We start from the raw sequence: 25988 nt of genomic DNA on the forward strand, positions 1-25988 counted from the left end.
CCAGAACTTGGGCCGGGCAGCGTTTGGACTATGTGCTGCCCCGAACCGTGCAGAAGGTGCTCGGCCAGGAAGTGACCGGTCAGACCAGGATGCTCGGTCTGAGGATTGTCGAGATCAGACAGACCGAGAGGCCGGCGCTCGGAAAGGCGCGGTCAGCCGAGGTAGTTGACTGACCGGCGAGAAGACCGACCAAAGGAGGATCCCGGGCTAAGCTTTGCCGAGATGCCGCCTAGCCCGGTCCTTCATTCGGTTATCCGGTCGGGCGCTTAAGTTATGAAGCATGGTATGACCGAGGTAGGGCAGCTCGGCTGCCGAGCTCCAGCTATGCTGGCAGGCAGTTGAGAGCAGGTGATGAACGGCATGGTTTAAGCTGACAGATGGGATAGCAGAGCCACGTGTCAGGAGATGACAGGGAGTGGATATGGGGCACAGAAGGTATATAAGCCTGTCTGCGCCCCCCATACTGATAGATGAACACTCTGTAAGAAAATCCTTACACTCAAACACTCTCTCCCTTCTCTCTATTCCCTCTGAGGTGTGTGCTAACTTGACCGTCGGAGGGTTTTTCCGGCCACACACCGCCGGGTAGCTCATCCTTATTGACTCGCAGGTGATCGGACATCGACGGAGCTCGGAAGAAAGGAATACGGGCACGCCGGAATATCTGCTCCCCGTACAGTAATTTATCCTTTAATTTAATATAATTAAAAACTTGAAATTCACTAATTTGTTAGTCAACTAAAACTTCAGATTTTATTTTCTATTTTATTTTTTGTAATTTTCCTCATATTTTTTAGGGAGAATTGCAAAAAAAAAAAAAGTCTCAACAGAAAATAATTACAATGTGGAAGTATAAACAATTTGCATTAAATTGTGCAATTAAATTTTATACTTCCATCTTTTTACAATTACTTTGAATTTATATAATTTTTTTTACAATTGTCCCTATTTTTTTATGTATTATTACTCTACATCGTGAAAATGGGTTATTTATCATTTTAGACTAAGTAATATGACGATGTATTTAGGCAGAGAGTTGACCTAATTTAGCTCACAAAAAATAAAATAAATTAAAAAGTAAAAATAAAATAAAATATTATATTTAAATCATAATTATTTTATTTATTTTTTTTACAATTATCACATCTAAATAAAAAAATTCTAAAAATTTATCATAAGTAAAACTTGGCTAATATCTTCAACGTTTTGAAATCAGATTGGACCGGCAACCTCAACCTGCGGATCGTTCAAAACCACGGTTAAATTGATAAACCGGGCTCGGTTCAACATACCGGTCGGTTCAAATACCCTCCCAGATTTGGCCTAGGGTTCGGTTAGCCTCTCTCAGATTCAGACGTTCGAACCCTGCGACGCCGCGCTCTCCACTGTTCTAGTCCCATTCCAGGTACTCTCCTCAAATCCAATTTCTCTCATAATCTATTTTGAATTTGGGATTAAATTTTTTTTGGGAAATCCATTCATTACCACGTTGAGATTAGCATTTTGAGAAGAAATGGATCCAGCATTTGATGCTTGAAACCCTGATGATTTTGCCAATCTGTAAAATGTTCTTATGAACTGTGAAGTTTAATACATTGTTTAAAGTTTAATGATTCCATGTTCAGTCTTGATAAACGTCTGATGAAGGTTAAAACATTATTAAAATGTATGTTGCTTTAAATTGTGTTTTTGTGGGAATTTCGATTTCGGTTAGTGTCTCAAAACATTGGTCATGGTGTTTTGTGTTTTTTGGGGGAAGGTTGGTGAAATTGAAGAAGACTAATCACTTTGTCTATGTAGCCATTGTTGGTTTTTAATCTATGTAGCTACTTCCCTTTCTGTTATCAACTTGAACATATGATTTCACTATCTCGCCCGTTAACTGTTCGATAAATTGCATGAACTATCAAAGCTTCAATTTCTTCTTATATTCTTTGAAGTGGTTAATCTAGGGGATATTGACCCAAAAATTAGGTATTGTAGGTTTCATTTATGGATCCTTGGTTTGAGTCTGATGGACTATATACTCATAAGCAGTTGATGAGATGGTCGTGTGAATTTTGTGTTTTAAAATTAAAGTATTGTCCTTACTGTCAGTAGACAATTAACAATTAGCATAGTCATCTTGTTAGCAATCTTTCCATGTATTTTCCCCCCTAAGTTAGCAATCAAACATGGAAACAATTTGATCCATTTTTTTTTTAACACAAAATATTTCACATAAAAATAATTTTCACATATAATATTTTAGCTTGCAACAAATGGGGTGTTAAACCATATAATTATGGTTTTATAGATATCCTAGTTTGTTAGGTTTAGAGTTGTGTTACTTGTGTATGAATTATGATTGATTTGCCTTTGATTACTTAGGGTTTGGGTTTATAATGGTACAGTTCATGCATTTATCTTATATCTGGGTGCTCTATTGATTCCACTAGAAAAATAAGTATCCCATAAAATTGAAAAGATGCCTTGATGGTTGGAGAGTTCCCCCTTTTTATATCTTAAAAATTCTCAACGAATCAACAAATCACAAATTCTTGCCATTTAGTTTTGCAATACATCATGTTCTTCAGCAACGAGTAAATCTTAACTCATGAGAAAAGTATTTGGAATTGTATTCAGAAGTACCATTTCTGGATAAAATTTTACCCTGCTTTCTACCCATGTATCTTTCCTTTCTGAATGTTCTTGTGATTGGATGTGTTTTGAGAATTAAGTTTGCGTATTGACTTGGTTATTTTATTTTTAGGAGAAATGAAACTTATTCGAGGTGTTTTGCGGTCTGTTAATGTTGGCTTGTCCTATCAATCTCAGCATCTTCAGATCATCAGGACCTTTTCTGCAAATACAGCTCAAGGTACCTTTTTCTATGTTTATTCTCTTTAATGGCATTAGGCTGTGATTAAGCAGTTGTCTAATCAGTTTGTCATGGAGATTGTAATGAGTGGAATAATCTGGGAAATTTACCTGACTGTGCGCATCTGCTGATTTAAAATCATTTGTGCACGGAATTCTAGTTTTCCTAACAATTAAATGATGCCGACTCACTGCATTCGTGCAGATTGATTATTGCTTTTGTTTTGTGTTGTAGCTTCTTAATGAGTGTCTATGGGGTGTGTGCACATGCGTGTGTTGTGTAAAAGCTGGCACTGCATTGTTATTATGATCTCATGCTGTCTATTCTTTTCCCTTGATATTATGTTCTTTTAAGCTCTACATTAATTTTGAACATCTTTTTTTGTTTATGGTCAATTTTTTCGGAAGTTATTTGTTTTTTTGACCCTACACATTTCTTTGTCCGTAGACATATTCTTGAACTGAAAGTGTTAAGGTTCTTTGTCCAATATCCAAAGATAGTTAAAAATTGAATTTACTGATACTCTTTCCTATTTCATTTGTTTGCTTTCATCATCATAAGCATATAGGGTTGTAGATTGGGCTGTTACGTCTGCAGAGTTATTTGATTATTTCTAATCATGTGTGGTCTACAGTCAAAGATATATAATGATACGTATTTTTTCTTGCAATAATGCAACTTTGTTATCACATGAAGCTTAGATTTTACCTAGCACTGATTATTGCTACCAAGCTTTTAAAAAGGGGTGTTACATAACGGTTGCGGTCGTTACGCTATGGTCCCGGTGGTAGGTGCTATCCGTTACACCCGTTTTTGCGGTGTGACAGAAATTCGCATGTGTAATGGTTGTAGTGGTACCATAACGGCCCGTTACACACTTTTATAATATTCTGAAGAGCTTCCTTTTCAAAAAAGAAAAAAAAAAAACAGAGCAAAACTTTACAAAAAAAAGATCAAATACTCAAGTGATCTAACAACCCGAAATCCCAGGAGCTAATCCAAAATCACCTACTCGATTGACAGGCATAGCTTTTATAGCTGCTTTATCTGCCTGAAGTCGTGTAAACCAGATATGAATTAACAAATATGAAGCAAGACCTACTCCCTCCCATCCCAAGAATAATTGAAGAGAGTTATCTCCAGTCACCAACATTGGCATAAAAAAAGTAGGAATGGATAAATAACACATAAATCGAGGGCTATGCGGATCCTCAGACATATATGACCTAAAAGTGCTTGATTCATGAGCTTTACAAGCCGGAGACCCAGACCTCCCTTCTCCTTTCTCGGATGGGACCTCCTGTCCAAAGAAAAGCTCATGTAGGTGCTATCCGTTACACCCGTTTTTGCGGTGTGACAGAAATTCGCATGTGTAATGGTTGTAGTAGTACCGTAACGGCTCGTTACACACTTTTATAATATTCTGAAGAGCTACCTTTTCAAAAAAAAAAAAAAAAAAAAAAAGAGTAAAACTTTACAAAAAAAAGATCAAATACTCAAGTGATCTAACAACCCGAAATCCCAGGAGCTAATCCAAAATCACCTACTCGATTGACAGGCATAGCTTTTATAGCTGCTTTATCTGCCTGAAGTCGTGTAAACCAGAAATGAATTAACAAATATGAAGCAAGACCTACTCCCTCCCATCCCAAGAATAATTGAAGAGAGTTATCTCCAGTCACCAACATTGGTATAAAAAAAGTGGGAATGGATAAATAACACATAAATCGAGGGCTATGCGGATCCTCAGACATATATGACCTAAAAGTGCTTGATTCATGAGCTTTACAAGCCGGAGACCCAGACCTCCCTCCTCTTTTCTCAGATGGGGCCTCCTGTCCAAAGAAAAAAACCTGGTATGAATATTTTTTTTTTCTTTATAATTTTAATTTTTTTTTTATTTCATTACATTAGCATGTAAAATAAAAATATATATAAATAGTGGTTGTATTCATTTTTATAATTATTTCATTTAATATTTAATTGTAAATATTTTTTTATTTTGTTACCCTAATGTGTTGCCTAAAAAATGTTTTTTAAAAAAATAAATAAAATCAGTAGCTCAAAAATAATTTTTGTTTATGGCACAATTTTTATTTTTATAATCATTTTATTTAATAATTGTACTCACAAGCACAACAGGAATTTTTGTGTTCATGAAATTTTTTAACTATGAACTCATACATCCTAGGGCTGTGCAATGAAGAACAATCAAAAGGAAACTTGCTGGGAGTGAAGTAGTGCAAGTTAATGACACCACCAGAGCAAAGAAAATGTTAAGAAACCCAGGTTGACATACGTAAAGACTGAATAAATTACATTTTTAAACTAAAATAATGGGCCTAAGTACAGTTTTGTGTTAGAATAGATCCAAACCTATGTTACCTTGAAAGTGAATTGTTTCAGTACGTGGAACGTGAACGTGAACGTGAACGTGAACGTGAACATGAACATGAACATGAACGTGGTATACTACATACTCTAAAATGTGATATAATGGGGTAGACTTGTATATATTAACACTTAAGAAATTAAGGTACTTGTAGAGTAATTTTTTTTTAAATATTAGGCATCCAAGAAATTTTATATACATATATATTTTTCATTTTTGAAATTTTTGTGTTATCAAAACTTAAGTCATCTTAGATTATATTTGATTTTTTTTTTCCTAAGATAACATTTAACGAAATATATTAGGAAAAAACTTTTAGAATCACTTCGGATCAGTGTTTTCAAAGGCTCAAGGCGCACTAAGGCACTGAAGGTCTCTCTGGGCCTAGGCGCAAGGCGAGGTGCGGGCTTTATTGAAGTAAGGTGCACAGTCTTAGTAAAAATAAAAAAATTAACAGACTAATCATTCATAGTACTAAGACAATTTTTTAAAAAATAAAAAGTAATCAAGATTCAAGACAAAATATAAAATAATTCTCAAAGCCATGAAAGTGCATATTGCATAATATTCCAATTTTCAAAGATAAAATAATCCACATTTAATAAAATAAAAATAAAAATAAAAATAAAAATAAAAATAAAAATAAAAACAAAAACATAAACACTAACATCCAAAACATAAATATCCAACAAATACTAATATATGTCTTAACACTTCAAAACATCAATATCAAAAGAAAAAAGTTAGAACTTAGGTCGGTCAGTCAATCATCATCCTCAACATCAATGGCAAGCAAACTATCATCTTCTTCTCCATCAGTTGATTTATATCCCTCAACATCTTCCTCCTCTGTGTCATCTGAGCCCGCTTCCTCTTCATTTATTAATTGAAGTGGAGTTAATCTTGATGATTTAGATATCCTCGGTTGTGCCTTTGAGCGTGAACTTGTTGCTCTACTTACATGACTACTTTCTTCTACTCCAGAAGCTCTAGTAATAGTGGCCCATGTCAAGCCATCATCATCATCAAATACAGGCTCATTATCTTCATTTGATTCTCCATCCATCCTCCCAAGCAGCCACTCATTGCTTTCATCAATATTTTGCAAAGATATGGGATTAATAGTGTTGCGCATGTCATACCTAAATCTCAATGTTCTATTATATTTGACAAACATTAGATCATTGAGACGTTCCAATCTATTTCTTTTCTTGCTATGAAGCTACAAGTATTAAAAAGATATTAAATTATATATAATGAGAATAAAAAGTATTTAAATTAAACAAAAAATTAGTTAGAATGTTAAATAATCACATTTTCAAATACACTTCAATTTCGTTCACAACCCGATGAACTGCATGTTAGGCTAAGGACTTTTATGGCAAAAATTTGCAAGTTTGAAGTTTTAGAACCATATGATGCCCACCAATTAGCTGCGATAATCACTAGTTAGAAATAATTGTTACCAAGTATTTGAGTTTTACGAAAAGTATTACTAAAAATAAACTCTATGAGTCTATAATATATTACCTGGTACCCTTGTATTTCTTTGCCTAATCACAACAGTCTTGCCAAAAAGACTTTCAGCCTTAATATAAATATTTATCTCATTAGTGATCAAATCTTGAACAGTGACATCCGGGACCAACCTTTGCATGCATTCATAAAATCCATTCATCACTTCATGATCTTTTTGCACCTCTAATGCTTTTGGATAAAAGAATTCTGGGTTAAGAAAGTGAGCAGCTGCATGTAAAGGCCGATGCAATTGGACATCCCATCTGTTGTCGATGATTTTGAAGATTTCATTATACTTCTCTTCTTTATGATCAAATGAACTTGCAATGCATTCTTTTGCCCTATCAATTGCCTCATAAATGTATCCCATAAGAGGTTTCTTCTCGGTATCAACCAATCTAAGCACTTTGACGAGAGGACCCGAGACCTTAAGGGCATACACAACCGTATTCCAAAATGAAGGCATCAACAAAGTTTGTGCCATTTTTTTACCTTGTGGCTCCTTTGCACATTTGCTTGAGGTCCAGTCTTCGGAGGTGACCATCTTTCTCAAATTGTTTTTTTGTTGATGCATCCCAGACAAAGTCAGAAAGGCGGTTGCAAATCTAGTTTTTGCAGGCTTGATCAAATTCGTCAGATTTGTATAGCACCTCATCATGTTTAGCAACGTAGGTTGGTTGTAAATGTAGCCATGTACTGCAATACCCCTTTCAAATGTCTTTTGTCAGTCTAGGTATCTTGAAAATGTCTTCTAACATCAAGTCCAAGCAATGAGCAGCACATGGTGTCCAATACAAGTATTCATGCTTGGCTTCCAAAAACCTCCCTATAATGTAACAATAACGAAGAATTATTATTTTCAAGTTTTTAAATTTTAAATACAAAACAAACTATGAGTAAACAATTTTGACGTAAGGAATGAAGAAATATTCTTATCTGCCAGCACATTAGCTGCAGCACTATTAGTGATAACTTACACCACATTCTCTTTTCCAACTTTCTCCACAAGCTTGTCTAGTAATTCAAATAGCTTTTTCCCATCTTTTGAATAGCTAGAAGCATCAACCGACTCAACAAACATGGTTCCTCTTGGACAATTAACTAAAAAGTTAATCAATGTCTTTCCTCTCTTATTAGTCCAGCCATCAGCCATTATGGAACACTCGTATTTTGCACAATCCTCTTTATGATTCTTCATCAAATCTTCAGTATGTTTCACTTCTTTTTTGAGGTGGGTAACGCACATTTCATGGTAAGTTGGTGGCTTCATACCAGGACCATATTGCCCAATGGCTTCAATCATTGGGTCCAAAACTCTCATAATTTACTGTATTAAAAGGGATACCAGCATCATACATCAACCTTGCAAATCTTTGCACTGCCCGAGCTCTCATTTCTTTTTTGTAAGGGTCATTTGCATCAATTTTGGTTTGCTTCCCTTTTGCTTGGTCTTTTCGATTTTTCACCACTGATTCAGGATTGGGTGTGAAGTAAACATCCATAGGCCCTTTTCTCTTTGGCATTTTTGATTTGGATTTGGATGAACCTTGGCTGCTACTTGTCAACTTACGACGTTGATTGACATTGACCTCAACAACATCATCTTCATCTTCATCTCCTATGTCCATGCCATCGAAATCAGGCAACATGTTCATTTCTTCTTTTTGTGTCTTCTTTTTTGACATGAACTCTCTAATCTCTTTTCTTACATGAGTTGGACACTTCGGGCAAGCAGTGACATTCCTGTAACCTCCAGCGAGGTGTTGTTTCACCCGATAAACACCTCCATTTGGTACTTTGCCACAAAAATTACACTCGAACTTATTTAAATTATTCTCCTCTACCAAATGGGCATATTGCCACGTCGGATCTTTTCTATTACTTTCCAATGTCATTTTCTACGCAACAAATTTAATAAATGGAAAATAATTTCAATGTAATGTAATGTGTGATGAATTAATTATTAGTAATTTTTTTTCCCTAACAGATAAAGGAAAAAAAAAGACCAATAGCACATTGTATTAATTAATTATTTGTGAATAATTAATTATTTGTAATTTTTTTTCAGTGTATTTTTTTAGTTAATTAATCAGAATTAGAATCTTTTTTTTTTTTCCTAACAGATAAAGGAAAAAAAGGGATCAATAGCACATTGTATTAATTAATTATTTGTGAATAATTAATTTTTTTTAATTTTTTTTCCGTGTATTTTTTTTAGTTAATTAATCAGAATCAGAATCAGAATCTTAATCTTATTTTGTATTAATTAATCAAAATCTTATTTTGTATTATAAAGGGAAAAAAAAAAAAGACCAATAGCAGCATATTGTATTAATTAATCAGAATCTTATTTTGTATTTGTATTTTTTTTTCTTTTTCTAACTGAGACTCAAAAGGCATAATCGAAAAAAAAAAAGAAAAGAAAAAAGAAAAAAGAGGGCAAAACAGAGCAGTTGAAGTCGAAGCCCAAAGAAGAAGAAGAAGAAGACGGAGAGAAAGAGAGAGTCAGAGTCGAAGTCGAAGCCCAAAAAAAAAAAAAAACTGAACTGAACTGAAGAAGTCGAAGTCGAGTAGACCAGAAAACCAGAAGAGGAGGAGGAGAAGAAGAAGAAGAAAAAGAATAAGAAAAAGAAGAAGTCGAAGCATACCTGTGAAGTCGACGTCAAAGTCGAGCAGCCCAGTCGAAGTCGAAGTCCAAGGTGAGGCGAGAGAGGAAGAGACGACACAGATTAGGGTTCATTTGAGTCGTATTTGGGTTCTATTGAGCATGAGTTGTAATCCTTTGTGGTTAAGAGCCATTCGAACACACCCCCGCAGCCGTTAGATCAGATCTAGTTGTTAAACAATCAAGTGCGCCTAGGTGTGCGCCTTGCGCCTCTCTCACCTGGTTCAAGTCGCAGCTAAGGCTCGTGCCTACCTCAAAGCGCCTTGCCTGGGACATGTTCAGGCACGAACTGTGCGCCTTGCCTCACCTTGCGTCTAGGCGCGCTTTTCACAACACTGCTTCGGATAACTAAATTTACTGTTTTGAAACAAAAGTATACCATGTTTCATAATGTGTGTATCAATACGTAATTCACTAGGATATTAGCGTTTTCTAGTAATACAAATCCAAATAGTAGCAATCAAGGTTTCGAAAAGTGGTTGCGGTCACCGAAACGGTTGTGGCGGCACGGTTGCGGTTGCGGTTGCGGTTGTTGGGTGTAAAGGCCGTAGCGTAACGATTGTGGTAATCAAAATTGTGAATTTTTTTATTTTTTGCACAATTTGAAAAAACTTACTGATACGCATTTTTTTTTCTTCCAAAATCACATTTGTTAGGGTTTAAAATAGATTTTGATCAATTTTTTATTAGTTTTTAAGTATGATTCAATATATTTCATATTTTTAAATCACTATAAAAGGAGCTTTTCAATGACTATAAAAATAATTGATTTTGAATGTCTACAAAATTATTTTTATACTAATACTTGAACTAACTAAATAAAAAAAAGTATAATAATTATGCATCAAAGTAGCATCTAGGCAACAGAAGCCATGCATCCTATCCTTCCTAAACACATGGGATGGGAGGAGAATACCCCTACTATATAGGTCTGTCCAATTAGTTCAAATTTGATACATGTTTATCTGAGCCTCTAAGCATCTAGCTCAAACTATGTTAGTAATCAACCCCAGGTAACAAGGTTCAGAAATTGATGATTGTACAGATGCATTTGCCCTAATTATGCCATAATATCATATTTACATGTTACCTGTATGTCCATCAGTTCATGTTTTAATTTTTAGATTTGCGTCAAATACAGTTATGTAATAGAGATGGTACCCTGTAACCTCTGGTCATAATTGGTTATGCGCCTATAGGAATGTACTTTTTACAAGCTTTAAAGGGAATTCTCTATTCTATATCTGATTCCTCTGTTTCTAAACAGTTGATGATGAGGGGCAAAATGACAGGCAAAGTATGAACTCATTTGAGTCTTCTGATGACTTTGAGCGTCGAATATTTGGTGATATTCCTGGGAGTGGTTCAAAGTCTAACTCATTTTATCAAAAACTTGATAGAATTGAGAAGGCTCATGACAGATCTGGTTTGGGTTCTAAATTTAATTTTGGGAAGAGATCTGAGTTTTTAGATGGTCTAGATGAGAGTTTCAATACCTTGTCGGATGGGATGGATGGGAAATTGAAGAAAGCAGCCACATATTTTGAATATGATCCTGAGGAAATAGCAAAAGATGACTATGCTTTCAGACCAGATGTGACTTTTAGGCCTGGGACGACCTATGACACTAAGGTATGAAATAGAGTTGCTAAGGCATCTGTTTGTTGATCTGTTTTTGTTATCATTCATGTTTTAACATATATGTAAATTTGATACCTGAGAGGCTATCTCCCATCCTTGCTCTTTTTTGAGCACTCCAGTCCTCAATATTTTTTTCCCCATCAAATATTTTTAAAAAATTCTCAACTTTATCCCAAAAACCTATTTTAAACATTTTTTTATGAAAGAAATCCATCTCCAACCCTTGCTTTGTTTAGTTTAAAAATAAATATATATATATATAAAATAAAAAATAAAAAAATAACAGATTTGAGTAACAGTACGACAGTTGAAAATTTGATGAAGGATTTGGTTTTCCTTTGATTGGATACAAGTTTGATGAATGGATTGGGAGTTCATTTTTAGCTTCATTTTCCATCAAATTTGAATTTGATAAAGATTGGAGATGGCCTTACATGCTTTTGTTTTATGTTCTCCCCATGTTTCATGTATAATATGATGGCACAGACAGGTAGGAAGTTACTGAACTTGCTTATCGTTGATGGTTTACTTCATCAGTTTATCTATAGTATTGGAAAAACTCATATAGCCATTTATTACATTTGTTTCTAGACAAGTTATCACTCTAGTTTGGCTAGTATTGATACTCTCGGGTTTCATCTATGACATCTTCTAATGGGCCTGGCCTGAGGCTGTCCAAAAATAAATTTGACAATTGGCCCCACCTTACTAGGTCTGTGGCTCTGTGCAGTTTGATTAACCCAAGAATGGAACTGAATCTCACGTCCATGGTTCAGTTAATTCTGTCATCCTGACAGTTTTTGGTTGGATTCTGGTTTCCATTTGCGTGAAGTACCTTTAAATAAAAGGGGTTGATGCACTTCCCACCCTTTGATCTCAAGTCTCATCTGATGCAACAAGTAGAACTTGTGTAGAGGAGAAGTTGTTTTCTTTTCTTTTTAAATAATTTGGGTGTGAATTTTTGCTTCAGAAATGAAATTTATGAACCTTTTGACTTTGTGTCACATCTCTTCCATATCTAATTTTGTGCTATGCTTTGTTCTTTACTCTTCTCCTTTGGTTTGCAGTTAGAGATGTAAAAAAAAAACTAAAAAAACCGACCAAATTGATTGAACCCAACCAAATCGGGTATATTTGGTCTGTTTTTTTTTTTATCAAGAATCGGTATGTACGGTTCTTGAATTTTATTTTTTTTGATTTTTAGTTCGGTATCGGTTCAAGCACTTTGTGCACCGAATTAAACTAAAACCGATCGCTTCAATATATATTGTATTTATAATATATATATAATCTAATAATATAATGATATTAAAAGTATAATAAATTATTAATCTTAATTAATTAACCTTATCATCTATATAACCTAAGTTTATAAACTCTTATTATATATAATTTTAACTCTAACTCATTATTTTTGAAACTTTAGTATTTTTTAACTTTTTTTTTTTTGTTTTTATTTTTGTTAATTTAGGAATTGAAAAATATTTATTAAATGGATAGATTGAATATGTTTGAAATGGTGGACAAATAACTACTTAAATGTTTTTATATAAATTAGTGATTATATTTAAAAATGGCTTAAGTTTGAAAAGTCCTAGACCGATTAAACCGCACCGCACTGAACAGAACCGAACTGAACTGTATCGGTTTAGTTTGGTGTAGTTTGATGGGAGAAGCAGTCTGTATTGGTGTTCAAAATAATAAAATTGACATTATTGGTTTGGTGAAATTTTTTGCCTAAATACGGACCGTACCGAACCAATTACATTCCTATTTGCAGTATTTTTGTTTTCTTCTCATGTATGCCTTGCGTGCCTATGTGCAGGATCTTGATCTAAAAAAACCTGGTGTTCGCAAACCTTTTAGAAGGAACGAGTTCGAAGTGACATCAGAGGAAGTATTGAAGAAAGCTGATTTCAGGGTGAGCATATTTGGGTCTAGCATATCATTGAACTGTGGTATACCAGGTTTTTGGCGAGTATCACCACAATTATGTTGTTTGAAAACGGAACGATAGACCTAGAATCACTGATGCCAATATGTAATTGGCCTGAACATGAGGGAACATGCTTCCTATTACTAGGAAAATTTGTGTGTAGTGTTTACCGCTATGTTGAGCAAGGCCTTTGATTGTTCGGGCTATTCTTTGCGATAAGTTGTGCTTCAGGGATCAAATATTTTATTTCTCCATTCTTCCAACTTTCTAACTCCTGAAAATACTCTTCACAGAATGTCAGATTCTTGGCCAATTTCATCACAGAAGCTGGAATTATCATAAAGAGGAACAAGGTAAACCAAACTGCCAAATTCAAATGGTTTTCAGTTGAACCCATATTGCCTGGTGAAAATTATTTTGTTGTTTGTTGTCTAGACTAAAATCAGTGCCAAAGCACAGAGGAAGGTTGCTAGGGAGATCAAGACAGCCCGAGCTTTTGGCCTAATGCCCTTCACCACAATGGGAACGAAACAATTTATTTTTGGCAAGACAATGGAGGATCTTGATGAGGATTATGAATACGACACTTATGATACCCGCAGTTTTGTTGATGACAGTCGGGACCCTCTTGGCAGCTAGATACTTATTCGTTTGTGTTTTGGTTTCTCATTCATCTTTAAAGTAAGTTCTGTTGCCACAATTTTGTAAAAGTGCTATGTAGGATTCACTGCTATAATAATCATTCCAACCAATACTGGGATAAGGCTACATATATTAGGACAAACTATGATTCAAATTTAAAAGGTTTTTGCACTATCCAATTTGGATACTCATCAGATTAGAGTTGTTAAATATCCCTATCAGACACCAATGCATCAATCTCATCTCTCTCACCCTCTAGCTTTATTGCTTGACCAATAGAATCATGATTGTCATCTTTGTCACCATGTTTGTCCTCTACGATTAAAACATGTACTTGTTTTTTTAATGCTTGTACACCTAATACTAATCGCGTACAATGTTTTTCTAAGTATACTCTCTGCAAAACAATTTGAACTTGGGCATTATTGGCTTTTGACAACTTGTGTTTTGACTTTGATGTCATTTACAAAATTAAATAGAACTTGAAGAAATTATGAGTATCTGTTTTTTAATTGTGTGCTTTGTGAAGAAAAGGAGGAAAATATTGATATGCTTGAGCTGTGTTTGTTGTAAAAAATTTCAAAATGTACTACACAAAGTCTTAAAAGCTAACATGCTGACGATTTCAAGAGGTCACCTTTTTAAGCTGTGATTTGTGAAGGAAAAAAGAAGATATAAAGAGAGATATAACTTTTCCTTCATTTTTTCACAATATTCCAACACAAACTCGACATGTTATCCCCACCAAAACACACACAAAAGAAACAAGTTGGTGAATTCCAGAATTCTAAGTTCGATTCCATGTGATAATATCGTATGGGATTCAATTTTAATGAATAGAATTTGTGTTATATGAATTTAACTGGTATGCCTAAATGGTTTAGTATCATGGAGTATCTTGTGTTTCTTCAATGGAGTATTTTAGAAATGTCCTAGAAGAAGTTACTTAAAAAGTCATTTCAAATTAGGCACTTTCCCGTGATATCAAAGTAGTACTTACTTTCATTAACAAGAAACTAAAAATTCGGATGAGAGTGAAAATTATTTCATGCTGTAATGCCATAAAAGAAATTAAAATAAACTCACATTAATTACTGGTGTGAATGTCTTTTGCTGCATTGCCACATGAATTAGGATTAGGGGACGTGTCTTTGCTATAGTCAAGGGAGAACGATTAAAGAGATTTGTCGTTAACAAAGAGGTTTTGTTATTTGGAAGGCGCTTAATTGCAACATGAAGGCATGGTGGGCTATCTAATAAGTGACAAGTATGGTTTGCCACGTTTCAGATAGTTCACACCATGCTTGACTTGTCACTTGTTGGATGGCCCATTATGCTTATATGTTGCAATTTAGAGTAATGCTAGATATGCTTAGGCCTTGTTTGAGAAGTTGGCCATTTTAGTATGCTAAAAATTTTGTATTTGGGAAGTTGGTTGGATTTTTTTAGTTAAATATGATATTTGTGAGAGAAAAAGTAAAATGATTATGGGTTTGATATGACATTTTGTCTTATTAATTATTTTGGCATATTTTGTCTTTTTGTGGATGGGTAAAGTACACTGACCTCCCCTGAGGGTTTATCTTAATTACAAGGACCTCCCCTATAGTTTAAAAAATAACACTGCCCTCCCCTGCTTTTAAAAATAATATACAGATTCTCCCATGCTGTTAACTTGACGTTAATAAAGTAACAAAATCAGTGGCATCAACCTCCATAAATATGCAAATGGCCACACAACCCTTGTCATCCTTTATAAAACAATACACCCCTTTGCTAACTATTTCCCTCCAATTCCTAGAGCACTTGTTAAGTTTCCTTTCAAAGTCTCTCTCTCTCTCTCCAACATTGCTTGACATGGATAAAGATTTCATGTGAGCTCTCTCTCTCTTTCTCTCTCCTAGTTCTATGTATGTTATTTATGGATGAACCATATAAAAAAAAAAATTCTTTTTTTGTATGCATGCATAGGTTCAGTGATATGGCATCATCAAACAATGGAAGCAACATACTGAAATATAGAAGCAAAACATGTCCGTGTGGTGAAAAGACAGCTATCGAGGTGACACAATCTGAAAGAAACAAAAACAAAGGAAAGTTGTACTAGGCTCATACAAAAAGAAAATGCAAATTCTGGGATTGGTGCAAACCTGTTAACTCAACTGATGAAACTATTGATACTGTTCAAAGGCCAATACCTGAAGGCAATTTCAAGAATGTGCATACAAGAGTGCAAGTAGTTGAAGACAACCAAGGATATATGAAGCTATTGATAATCATAAGTTTAGTGATAAGTTTGTTTGCCCTATCTGTTGCCATTATGAAGTAACCTATTTATCATATGTAAAGCTTGTTCTATGAATATGTAATGCAAGGATATCCTAATATTGCGCTAGTTTTTGTGTAATGAAATATGTAAGTGTAAGACAACAAGCTTGTACTACTTTTCCCTTGGAATAAAAGCATGGCAAATCCAAAATTGTGTTCCAATTATGAGTTCTTCAGACATATATAAACAAGTTCAAATATCTTTGTTTTATAGTTACATTTGATGATTCATAGTTACTTGAAATTTACATCCTATAAGAGTGTTGCTATTACATCCCCAAAAAAATAAGCAATCACTATGTCACAATTTACCACTATGCACCTCATCTATCACTATATCATAGTTACAAAAGTATGATCAAGATGGCCACAACAAAAAAACAAAAGCGGGTGTATCATCCTATAAGCACTATGCACTATTTATATATTCTGTACCTGTTCATTGTCACACATGCGATCAAGATGCCCACAATCGAAAAACAAAAGTGGGTGCATCATCCTATAAGCACTATACACTATGCACTATGCACTATCTATATATTCTGTACCTGTTCATTGTCACACATTTGTACCCAAAAATCATCACTAAGTGCATCATTAATCTGCAACAAACAACCAACCAACCAAAAAAAACAAAAAAAAAAAAAAACAATTTAGAGTACATAACTTGCAAATCAAACAATGTAGAGCACTAACCAAACATTCTCAGGTGAAATATTTCTTCCAGATGATCCTCTGCCTCTGCCTCTCCCACTTGGAATATCCTGAATTACAAACAGAAATAAGTTACAAATCAAAATTAGTTAGTGCCATAATAACAATAGAAAAAAAAAAAAAAAAGTTAAAAGGCAAAGAAAACAAAAGATGGTTACAGATGAAGTGCTTCCTCTGCCTCTGCCTTTGCCTCTCCTAGATGAAGTGTCTCCTCTACCTCTCCCACTTGGAATATCTTGAGTTGCAAACCAAAATTAGTTAGTACCATATTAACAATAGTATAAAAAAAAAAAATACAAAGGCAAAGGCAAAGAAAACAAAAGATGCTTACAGATGAACTGCTTCCTTGGCCCTACCTCTCCTAGATGAAGTGCCTCATCTACTAGATGAAGTGCTGCCTCCTTTGCCAACAGATCTACCTCCTTTGTCAAATGAAGAACCCATGCCTCCGCCAGATGAAATGTTGCCTCCTTTGTCACCCCTGACTGGACCTCTCTGACATGTCCTCTTATTGTGCCCAAATTCCTTGCACCAATTGCATTTCAAAGTGAAAGACCTCTTGGCCTGACTTGTGCCTACAGGAGGCTCATGAACAACCCTTTTCTTGGAATTCTTTGGTCTTCCTACCAATCTTTTCAGAGGTGGTGGCTGCAAAGGTTCCTCATCTATCAGTGTTCACATAGTGTGGTCTAATATTGAATGTATAATCCCATCATTGGCCATCAAATATTTTTGCTTTGAGTAATAGGGATGCACAAAGTTTTCCACAATCATTCTACTGTGTGAGGTAGCAGCCATAGCATGTGTGCATGGAATCCCAGAAATCTCCCACTCTCTACAAGAACAACTTATCCTATCTACATGTGCAATGTGTCTAAGTCCCTCATTGTCCTTAATATCATACTCCTTCTCTCCTGCATACTCTACTTTGCACTTTCTGGACTCATACAAGGTCTTATCAAGCTTCTTCTTAATGTTCAAAGTTACATCGGACTGTCATTGCAATGCTTTTTGATACTTCATTTGAAACTTACCCATTAACTTATATCTTATGGTCTCTAAAATTGTCAAAATTGGTTTACTTCTAGAAATCCCCAACCAATTATTAAATGATTCTGTTATGCTATTTGTGATATGATCATTTCTTATCCTACCATCAAATGCATGCCTAAACCTCGCTTCAACAGAAACTTTTTGCCGCCATGCATATGCTTCCTTTGAGATATCTTGAATGGCTTGCATAGCCTCATCATATGCCCTTTGATTTCAAGCCCTTGTTGCCTTTCAAAAGTTCTTCCTCAAGATCATTCCAAGAAATTTACCTCGGAAGTTGTTAAACAAATGCATACAACATCTTCTATGGCTAGCCTCAGGTAGGATTTCACTCACAATTGTGTCAAGACCCTTTTGTCCATCAGATATGATGGTCCAAGGCCTAGTGGGCAATGTATCACTCAGTATTGTTCTCAAGTGTTGTAGGAAAAATGTCCAACTCTCCTTACATTCACACTCCATTACTCTAAACAAGGCCTAAATGTTTTACCAAATATCTCATAGGGGTGTGTGATCCATATGAGACTCACATGGTGTGAGTTTCACACCCATATGAGACATTTGATAAAACACTTGAGATCCCTAATATTTTTTTGCAATCTAATATCTTTCAAATGGCAAAACCTCCTCTCTTAACTATAGACTTTTTTTTGGCCCTAATGTCTGTTTCTCGTTCAAACACACTCACTAGCTCTCTCTAGACTTTTTTTTTGGCCCTGATGTTGTTTCTCTTTCAAACACACACTCTCTCTCTCTCTTCGTTTTTTCATTTTTATTTTTCAACCCAAGAAAAGTGTATGTATACATAGCAAAAATATATATCTCAATCACCTCTAACTTGCGTAATTACTAATCAATGGTGTCAAGAAATCAACATTGCTCTGAGTGGGATCTTGGTGAATTTAGATAATGAAAAATTGCTTGGATCCAAAAAAAAATTCCAAACAACAATGAACATTTGACCCATCACCAAAGTTTAACTTCGGAAAAACAAAGAACAAAATGTTTTGGAGAATATGAAGGACAGCATAGCTGAATGATTATTTTATTTTAAAAATTTTAAAAATTTAAAAATTTTGTTTTTAGATGTTGCTGAGCAGGAAGTAAACCATGGCTGGCAGTGGTTGATTAGGCATGGTTAGATCCCATGCGCGGGCCAATGTATATAGTAGTTGTCTTCTTGTACAGAGTCACTGCAAAACAGAGCCTTTATATTAATTGATGATTGAGATTTGAATTTATGAACAACATGAATTTCAGTCTCCATTCCTCAAATACTAGTGAATTAGCATCTATTGATATGTAATCATTCCAATAATAAAAAAAAGTATATGTCAAAGTTGAAATTTGCAAAATGAGGTCACACATTCTTAGATGTAGACAGTCTGTTACATGTGCCCTTAATATATTTTCTTTGCCATGTGGAACTAAAATATCTATCCTTTAAATTTTGAGAAATTCTATAATACACACCCCAAAATGGGGTGTATACTATACGTATTAATTATGACATTTGTAATATTTAGTTATAATTTATTGTGGTATTAGTTATGATTTGATTATAACTCATTAGAGTGTTAGTGATGACCTATTATGATTACTATTTTTGTTATGCTAAAAAAAGGTCTTTGGTTGTAAGGGTGTGTATTCTAAAATGACCCTTAAATATTTTACTCAAATTTAAGTAAAATTCGAGTAAAGTTTTTATCTGATATGAATAACTCTAATGGACAAACTCATATTTGAGCATAACATTGAGTATAAAATCCACCAATGACAACGGTAGATTTGAAACCTACAAAATAGTTTGTCCCCGTTTGGGAAGTTATTTGGGATTAAAAAAGTACAAAAAATAAAATAACTAAATAAGTCAATAAGACAAAATATCACATCTAAATCATAATTACTTTATTTTTTCTCTCACAAAAAAATAAAGAAGTCAATTTTTTTTTTCTTCAAACGGAACTAATTTAATTAGGTTAAATTAGTCAAAAAAATTAAAAAAAACAGGTTAAAAAGGCTCTTTCCAAACTAACCCCTAAATTTTTTTGAGTAAATATTTGAATCTCTTTTGATTTGGGTATAAGTCAAGGATTGAAAATGCTCCTTACAAGAACAAGATGAAAGGAGAGATTGCATCTGAAAAATTAAAATAATAATGAAGGTAAAATTGTGAAAAGAGAAAATGAAAGAAACATTAAAGGGGTAAATATAGTCCGGTTCAGCCCACTTGGGTCTGGGTTTGGGCTGGCCTATGTCAGGCTGCGCAGGCTCCCGTTAAAATTCAAGCTATCTCACGGGTCAGAAAATTAGACCTAGGCCCAGGCTCATGGGGTATTCAAGTCTTGGGCATGAATATTTTTAATTTTTTTTTTAATTTTTTTCACCAAAATTTTATTCTTTTCCACTGAAAATGACATTAGGCCTCTGGCGGGCAGAGTTTTGAGTGAGTCTTGAGCGGGTGACAAGTCAAGCTTCAAAATGATAGTCCAGGGTCTCGGGCTCATCCCAAATTATGAGCCATTTTTACATCCTTTTAAGAGAGGATAGTAGAAGGCCTATAGTTAACAGAGGATGTTTGACCTTTGGAAGACATCAAATTGCAAGCGGCAATGATTTGGTACAATGAAGAATTTTTACTCAGAAAGCGTTGGCTGTGAACAGGGGTTTAAATTTGGTCTAGGCCGGCCTATGTTGGGTTTTGCTGGTTCCTGTCAAAATTCGGGCCAGCTCGGCCCGACCTCCGAGCCATAAAATTAGGCCCAGGCTTAGGGGGTATTCGAACCTCAAGCTGGGCCTAGGCTCGGGCTTGAGTAGGGCTTGAACATTTTTTTATATTATTTTTTATTTTATTTTTCATAAAAAATGACACTAGGTCTCAAGAGGGCCAGTTTTGAGTGGGTCGAGTTTCAAAATGATGTCGCAGGCCCAAGCTCAAACCCAGGGTCCTAGATTGGGCTTGGGCCCGGCCTAACCAGGCTCGGCTCATCTCGGGCCGCCCATGAACCACGAACGGATTTCGAGCAGCTCACAGATCGCAAACTATTTTTACACTCCTAGTTATGAATATGTATTGTTGAATCATAGTTTTATTCCAAAAAGTAGCCAGCTCATAATTCAAAACAAAAATATTAGAGATTTTAAAATTTTTATTAAAATTTATATCTCACACACACACACACACACACACACATATATATATATATCAATGTAAATATTTAATAAAAATTTTGATAAATTTTTTTATATCTCTAACCTTGCTCATTTCAAAACATATTATTACATAATTTCAATTTTTTGATCATATGCAATTAATTAATTTATTTTTTTAATAGTACTTTAAAAAGATTTAAATTAGTAGTAAATTTTAGCAAATCAAACCTAGCTTTAAATTCCATCAAATAGGATTGACTGTATGAATATTGATTTTCCACTCGACTCAATCCATTAATAGTAACTTTTAAGGCCTCGTTTGGGAATATACTTTTTTAGTAACTTTTTGACTAAAATATGATATTAAAAAAACTAGTATGTTTGGGGTGATTTTTTAATTTTTTACGAAAATATATGCAAAAAGTAGAAATAAAAGAAAATCTTTAACTTTTTTATATAGGTTGTTGACTTTTTTATTTTTTTAGTAACTTTTTTACTTTTTAGCTAAAAAAATCACTTGCCAAATGAGATATAATAATTAAAGTTATGATTTTTTTAATAACTTTGCAAATATGTTAAAAAGATATCACTGATTTGTAATTTTTTTAATAATATTTTCATATATATAAGAATATTATAATTGGTGAGCTCCCGCATTTCACTAGAAATCAGTTTTATTAAAATCTCTCCACTTGCGATCAAATCTCATTTTCGCATTTTCTGTGTATTTATTAAGACTTCCTTGCTTACTTTAATTTTTTTTTTGTCATTACTATAATTATAATTTATTATGAATCATATTAATATATATATATATATAAACACTATTTATTATTTTTTTAATCGAACACTATTTATTATTTTTGTATCCATTGTATACATACAAATATATATACACAAGTCTCAAACGCATGGAGATAGACGTTTATTATTATGAAAAAGGATTGATACATTAAATTTAAATTCGATTAAATTATGTAAGTCGGATAATTGAACGACTAGTCAACGTTATTCTTGTTAATTGACATGTTGATCGGCATTTATCAAATAATTAACTTTTTTCTGAATAATCGGCCGACGTGTACAAATTTAAACGTTTCCAACGAGTTCAAATTCAATAAATGCATTATCGTATATTCCCACTGGCGCGCACCATTCCGTACACCTCCGAGTCTCTTTTCTCTCTCTCTCTCTCTCTCCTTGCATTGAAGGACAGCAAAACAACAACCCCTTTCGTCACCTTCCAATCCCAAACTCTCACATGACTCCTCCTCCGCCACTCTCCTCCGCCGCCACAATCATCACCTTCCTCACCATCATCGCCGCCACCTCTCCTCCCCCACTCCGCTCCACCTCCTCCACCCTAGCCGTCACTTCCTCCACCGTCTGCGTCATCGTCGCCGGCCAACCCACCCAAACAATTCAATGCTACAAAAACTCCCACACCCTTCCCATCTCCCCCAACATCTCCTTCCGCTCCATCTCCGCCGGCGCCGATCTCCTCTGCGGCCTAATCTCCGGTGGCTTCAGCTTCCTCTGTTGGGACCCCCAAAATCTCCTACCTAAGCGGATTTATTACAGTTATAGTAACCGCTTAACCGATTTAACTGTCGGAAACTCTCATGTCTGCGCAATTCAGGCCAACAATGGTGAAGCTCTGTGCTGGAGGTTTCCTTCACCGGAGGTAGCATGGAAGTTCCGTACAATCACTTCCGGTGGTGGGTTTTCTTGTGGGATATTGAAGAATAACAGTAGAGTTGTTTGTTGGGGAGAGAGTGAAATTGGAGATGAGATTCAGAGGGAGTTTGGTAATCTTACCATGTGGAGCATAGTTGCAGGGGTGTCTCATGCTTGTGGATTGACACAGACTGGGATTTTGATCTGTAAAGGAAGCAATTCAAGTGGACAGCTAGATGTTCCTTCTCATTTACCATTCGAATTTGAAGGTATTGCAATGGGTTCAAATCATAGTTGCGCAATTCAGAGCAAAAATGGGTTGGTTCTGTGTTGGGGAGGAGGGTCAAGAAGATCGGAATTTGTGAGAGATGAATTGAAATATGAATCTTTCGAGGCCATAGAGGCTGGTTTGGATTTTATATGTGGATTGACGACGAAGAATTTATCGGTGATTTGTTGGGGGCCTGGGTGGTCTAATGGGCTTAGCTTGCTTCCCTTGCCAATGGCAATTCCGGGTCCGTGTGTTCAATCTTCTTCATGTAGCATTTGTGGTGTGTACCCAAATTCAGATAGTCTCTGTGCTGGTTCTGGAATCATATGCAAATCCTGTAATGCTGAACTCCCAATTCCAGCAATAATTCTGCCACGGCCGCTGCAACCACCGAAACCGCCACTGTCACCGTTGCGAGTTCTACCGCCACTCTCTCCGCCACCGGGAGCCAAAAAAAGGCTTTTCTTGGCGTTTGGGGTTGTTGGATTCATCGGGGGTTTTATAGGGATTTGCAGTGTTGTTTATTGCTTGTGGAAGAGTGGTGTTTGTGGTTTGTTCCAAAACAAAATTCATTGTTCTGTGCAACCCACAATTGGGAGGGCTAATGTGGGTACTTCAATGGCTGCTAATGGTGGTTCTAATGTGAGATTAGCCTCTTTGAAGTGCCAAAACTCGCGAACGTTGAGGCGGCAAAGGAGCGGGACTAGTACTTCATCGAAGCAAGCCGACAGGGTGGAGAAATTTTCCCTAACAGAGCTCGGTGTCGCCACCAACAACTTCTCTCCCGAAAACAAGATAGGTAGAGGAAGCTTTGGAACAGTTTACAGAGGCGAACTTGCTGACGGTCGCAAAGTAGCCATCAAAAGAGGTGAGATTGGTGCGAGAATGAAGAAATTGAGAGAAAAAGAGACTGCATTTGATTCAGAGCTAGCATTGTTATCACGGCTTCACCACAAACACTTGGTGGAGCTTGTGGGATTTTGCCAAGAAACCAATGAGAGGCTCTTGGTTTATGAGCACATGAGCAATGGATCGCTACATGATAATCTCCACAACACAAACAATATTGAAAATCGCTGCAGTGTCTTGAATTCTTGGAGAATGAGGATCAAAATTGCGTTAGACGCTGCCAGAGGAATCGATTATCTCCACAACTATGCAGTGCCACCGATAATTCACAGAGACATCAAGTCCTCAAACATCCTCCTGGATGTGAATTGGACAGCCAAAGTGTCTGATTTCGGATTATCATTAATGGGTCCAGAGCCTGATCAAGAGTCCATGTCAAGCAAGGCAGTTGGGACAGTTGGGTATATTGATCCTGAGTACTATGTACTGAACATTTTGACAGTTAAGAGTGATGTTTACGGCTTAGGAGTGGTCTTGTTGGAGCTTTTGACAGGGAAGAGAGCAGTGTTTAAGGAGGGATTGTGTCCTATGGGGGTGGTGGAGTATGCAGTGCCGCTGATAGCAGCAGGGGAGCTAGATAGTGTGTTGGATAAAAGGGTGGCGCCACCAGATGTGAGGGAGGCCGAGGCGGTGGAGCTGGTGGCTTACATTGCTAAGCATTGTGTTAAATTGCAGGGTTGGGAAAGACCCTCCATAACTGACATTGTGGTTAATTTGGAGAGAGCTTTGGCTCTTTGTGAGGGTGGCATTTCTAGTCCCACTTGCTACATTGATAATTCACAATGAAATTTCACCCCCAATGCTGGGAATTCTCTCATTTTTTTTCTTCTTCATGGTTATGATTTGTTCTAATACAAGCTTATTTTGATTGAAATGAAGGGAATTGCCTCGTTCTTTCTATTACTAAAAAGAGTTAATTTATTCATTTTTTTTTTCCTGATTTTCTCGCTCTCTTTCCAATGCATACAAATTGAGTAATGAGATACAAATAGAATTTTAGCATAGAATTTACATACGGAATTATGTGGTTTTATGATTTTTTATAATACGCATTATTTTAATTTATAGTTTAAAGAACATTGTCTTATTCTACTAGAGGTTTTTATATTCAAATTATATTTATAAATTATTTTTCACACGTAGATCAAATTGTTGTGTCTTTAGGTTCTTAGTGAAAGATTTGGGTTTTGAGTTTATAAAAAAACCACTTAATGTTGGATTCTGCTAACTTAACTTACTAAGCCGTTAACATTTTACTTGTTGCACAAAAAAATTAATAATAATATAGTAAAACCCATACAAATTTGAGGTGTTAATGATATTTTTAGAGGGAATAATATATATATATATATATTTGTAAATTTGTCAAAGATGTTTCAACATTGATGGGTTTTCGATATAGATTTTTGAATTTTTGACACCCACACTGGTTTTTTCTTTTCTTAAGCCTTCTCTCATTTCATTGTAAGTGTTCTTTCTCTTCAACTCCAACTTCTGGTGGTGTCCAAAGTATGGTAGTGGCGGTGGCGGTGGTGGTGGCGGTGGCGGAGTTGGACAGCGGCAACGGAGACGATATTGACTACAGGTTGTGATACAGATCTAACTTTTCAAACTACATTTATGAGAAGATTAGTAGTTTTTTTCTGAATCGTAACTGATTTTTTTAACGGATTATTGATTTATTTATTTTCTTGTTTTGTTGTATGGTTGTGTGTTTGACTCTTTAAGGTCTTGTTTTTCTTTTGTTGATGTGTTGTTTGCTTTTTTTTTTCATATTTTAAAAAATATAAAATAAAATAAAAAAACATTGATGAAGGATAGCATGTGCATTGATAATGATCGAGTCAGCTAAAGATCATCCCAAGCAGCATGATGAACAGTGGTTGATTTTTATTGTATGCAAGCAACAAACCATTAGTATGTTTAAAGGTGAACAAGCATGCAAGCCACAGCTTCTGATATACTGAAAAGAAAAAAGAAAAAATATGCATCATAAGTTTCTTGTATAATGTTTTTTAGAAACATTTTTTCAAAAGCAACATCATTTTTTCAGGGAAAAAAGGAAAGTGTAGCAAAAAGTTTAAGATTGTCTTTAGATCAATAATTTGAGTAGAAATTTACAGACAAGAAATAAAGCAAAGGAAAAGTAAAAACAAATTAGCCACTGTTTTACTTTTTCTTTTCCCTCTATAAATTTATTTTCAAATTCATGATTCAAACATAATATAA

General features: G+C 35.2%; 2 protein-coding genes and 1 long non-coding RNA gene across 5 annotated transcripts; 2 read left to right on the plus strand and 1 right to left on the minus strand.

Annotated features, from left to right (window-relative positions):
- Positions 1-1176: 1176 nt before the first annotated feature.
- On the plus strand, positions 1177-16144 carry LOC114272112 (Ribosomal protein S18). Of its 3 annotated transcripts, XR_014351487.1 has the most exons (8): positions 1205-1405; positions 2753-2860; positions 10703-11067; positions 12902-12997; positions 13306-13365; positions 13448-13693; positions 15456-15528; positions 15626-16144. XR_014351487.1 is itself a non-coding variant. In XM_028213784.2 (7 exons), exons 2-6 carry the CDS (start codon positions 2758-2760, stop codon positions 13649-13651), a joined length of 828 nt encoding a protein of 275 aa, XP_028069585.1. In that variant the 5' UTR covers positions 1205-1405; positions 2753-2757; the 3' UTR covers positions 13652-13693; positions 15626-16144. The 3 variants fall into 3 exon arrangements, 2 of the variants coding, with proteins under 2 accessions (XP_028069584.1, XP_028069585.1); XM_028213784.2 differs by lacking the exon at positions 15456-15528; XM_028213783.2 differs by lacking the exons at positions 15456-15528; positions 15626-16144 and having other exon boundaries at positions 1177-1405; positions 13448-13848.
- On the minus strand, positions 3850-4541 carry LOC145808017 (uncharacterized). The gene is made up of 2 exons (XR_014351488.1): positions 4404-4541; positions 3850-3958 (listed from the first exon to the last, which is right to left on the minus strand). It is a non-coding gene; the product is annotated as an uncharacterized LOC145808017 (long non-coding RNA).
- Positions 16145-21799: 5655 nt separating the features above from the next.
- On the plus strand, positions 21800-24669 carry LOC114272125 (putative serine/threonine-protein kinase-like protein CCR3). Its single transcript, XM_028213795.2, has one exon. It carries the CDS (start codon positions 22164-22166, stop codon positions 24543-24545), a length of 2382 nt encoding a protein of 793 aa, XP_028069596.2. The 5' UTR covers positions 21800-22163; the 3' UTR covers positions 24546-24669.
- The last annotated feature ends 1319 nt before the right edge of the window (positions 24670-25988 follow it).

The sequence above is a fragment of the Camellia sinensis genome, chromosome 14 (genome assembly GCF_055761805.1).
Source record: "Camellia sinensis isolate YWXY chromosome 14, ASM5576180v1, whole genome shotgun sequence".
In the NCBI taxonomy this organism is placed as follows: Eukaryota; Viridiplantae; Streptophyta; class Magnoliopsida; order Ericales; family Theaceae; genus Camellia; species Camellia sinensis.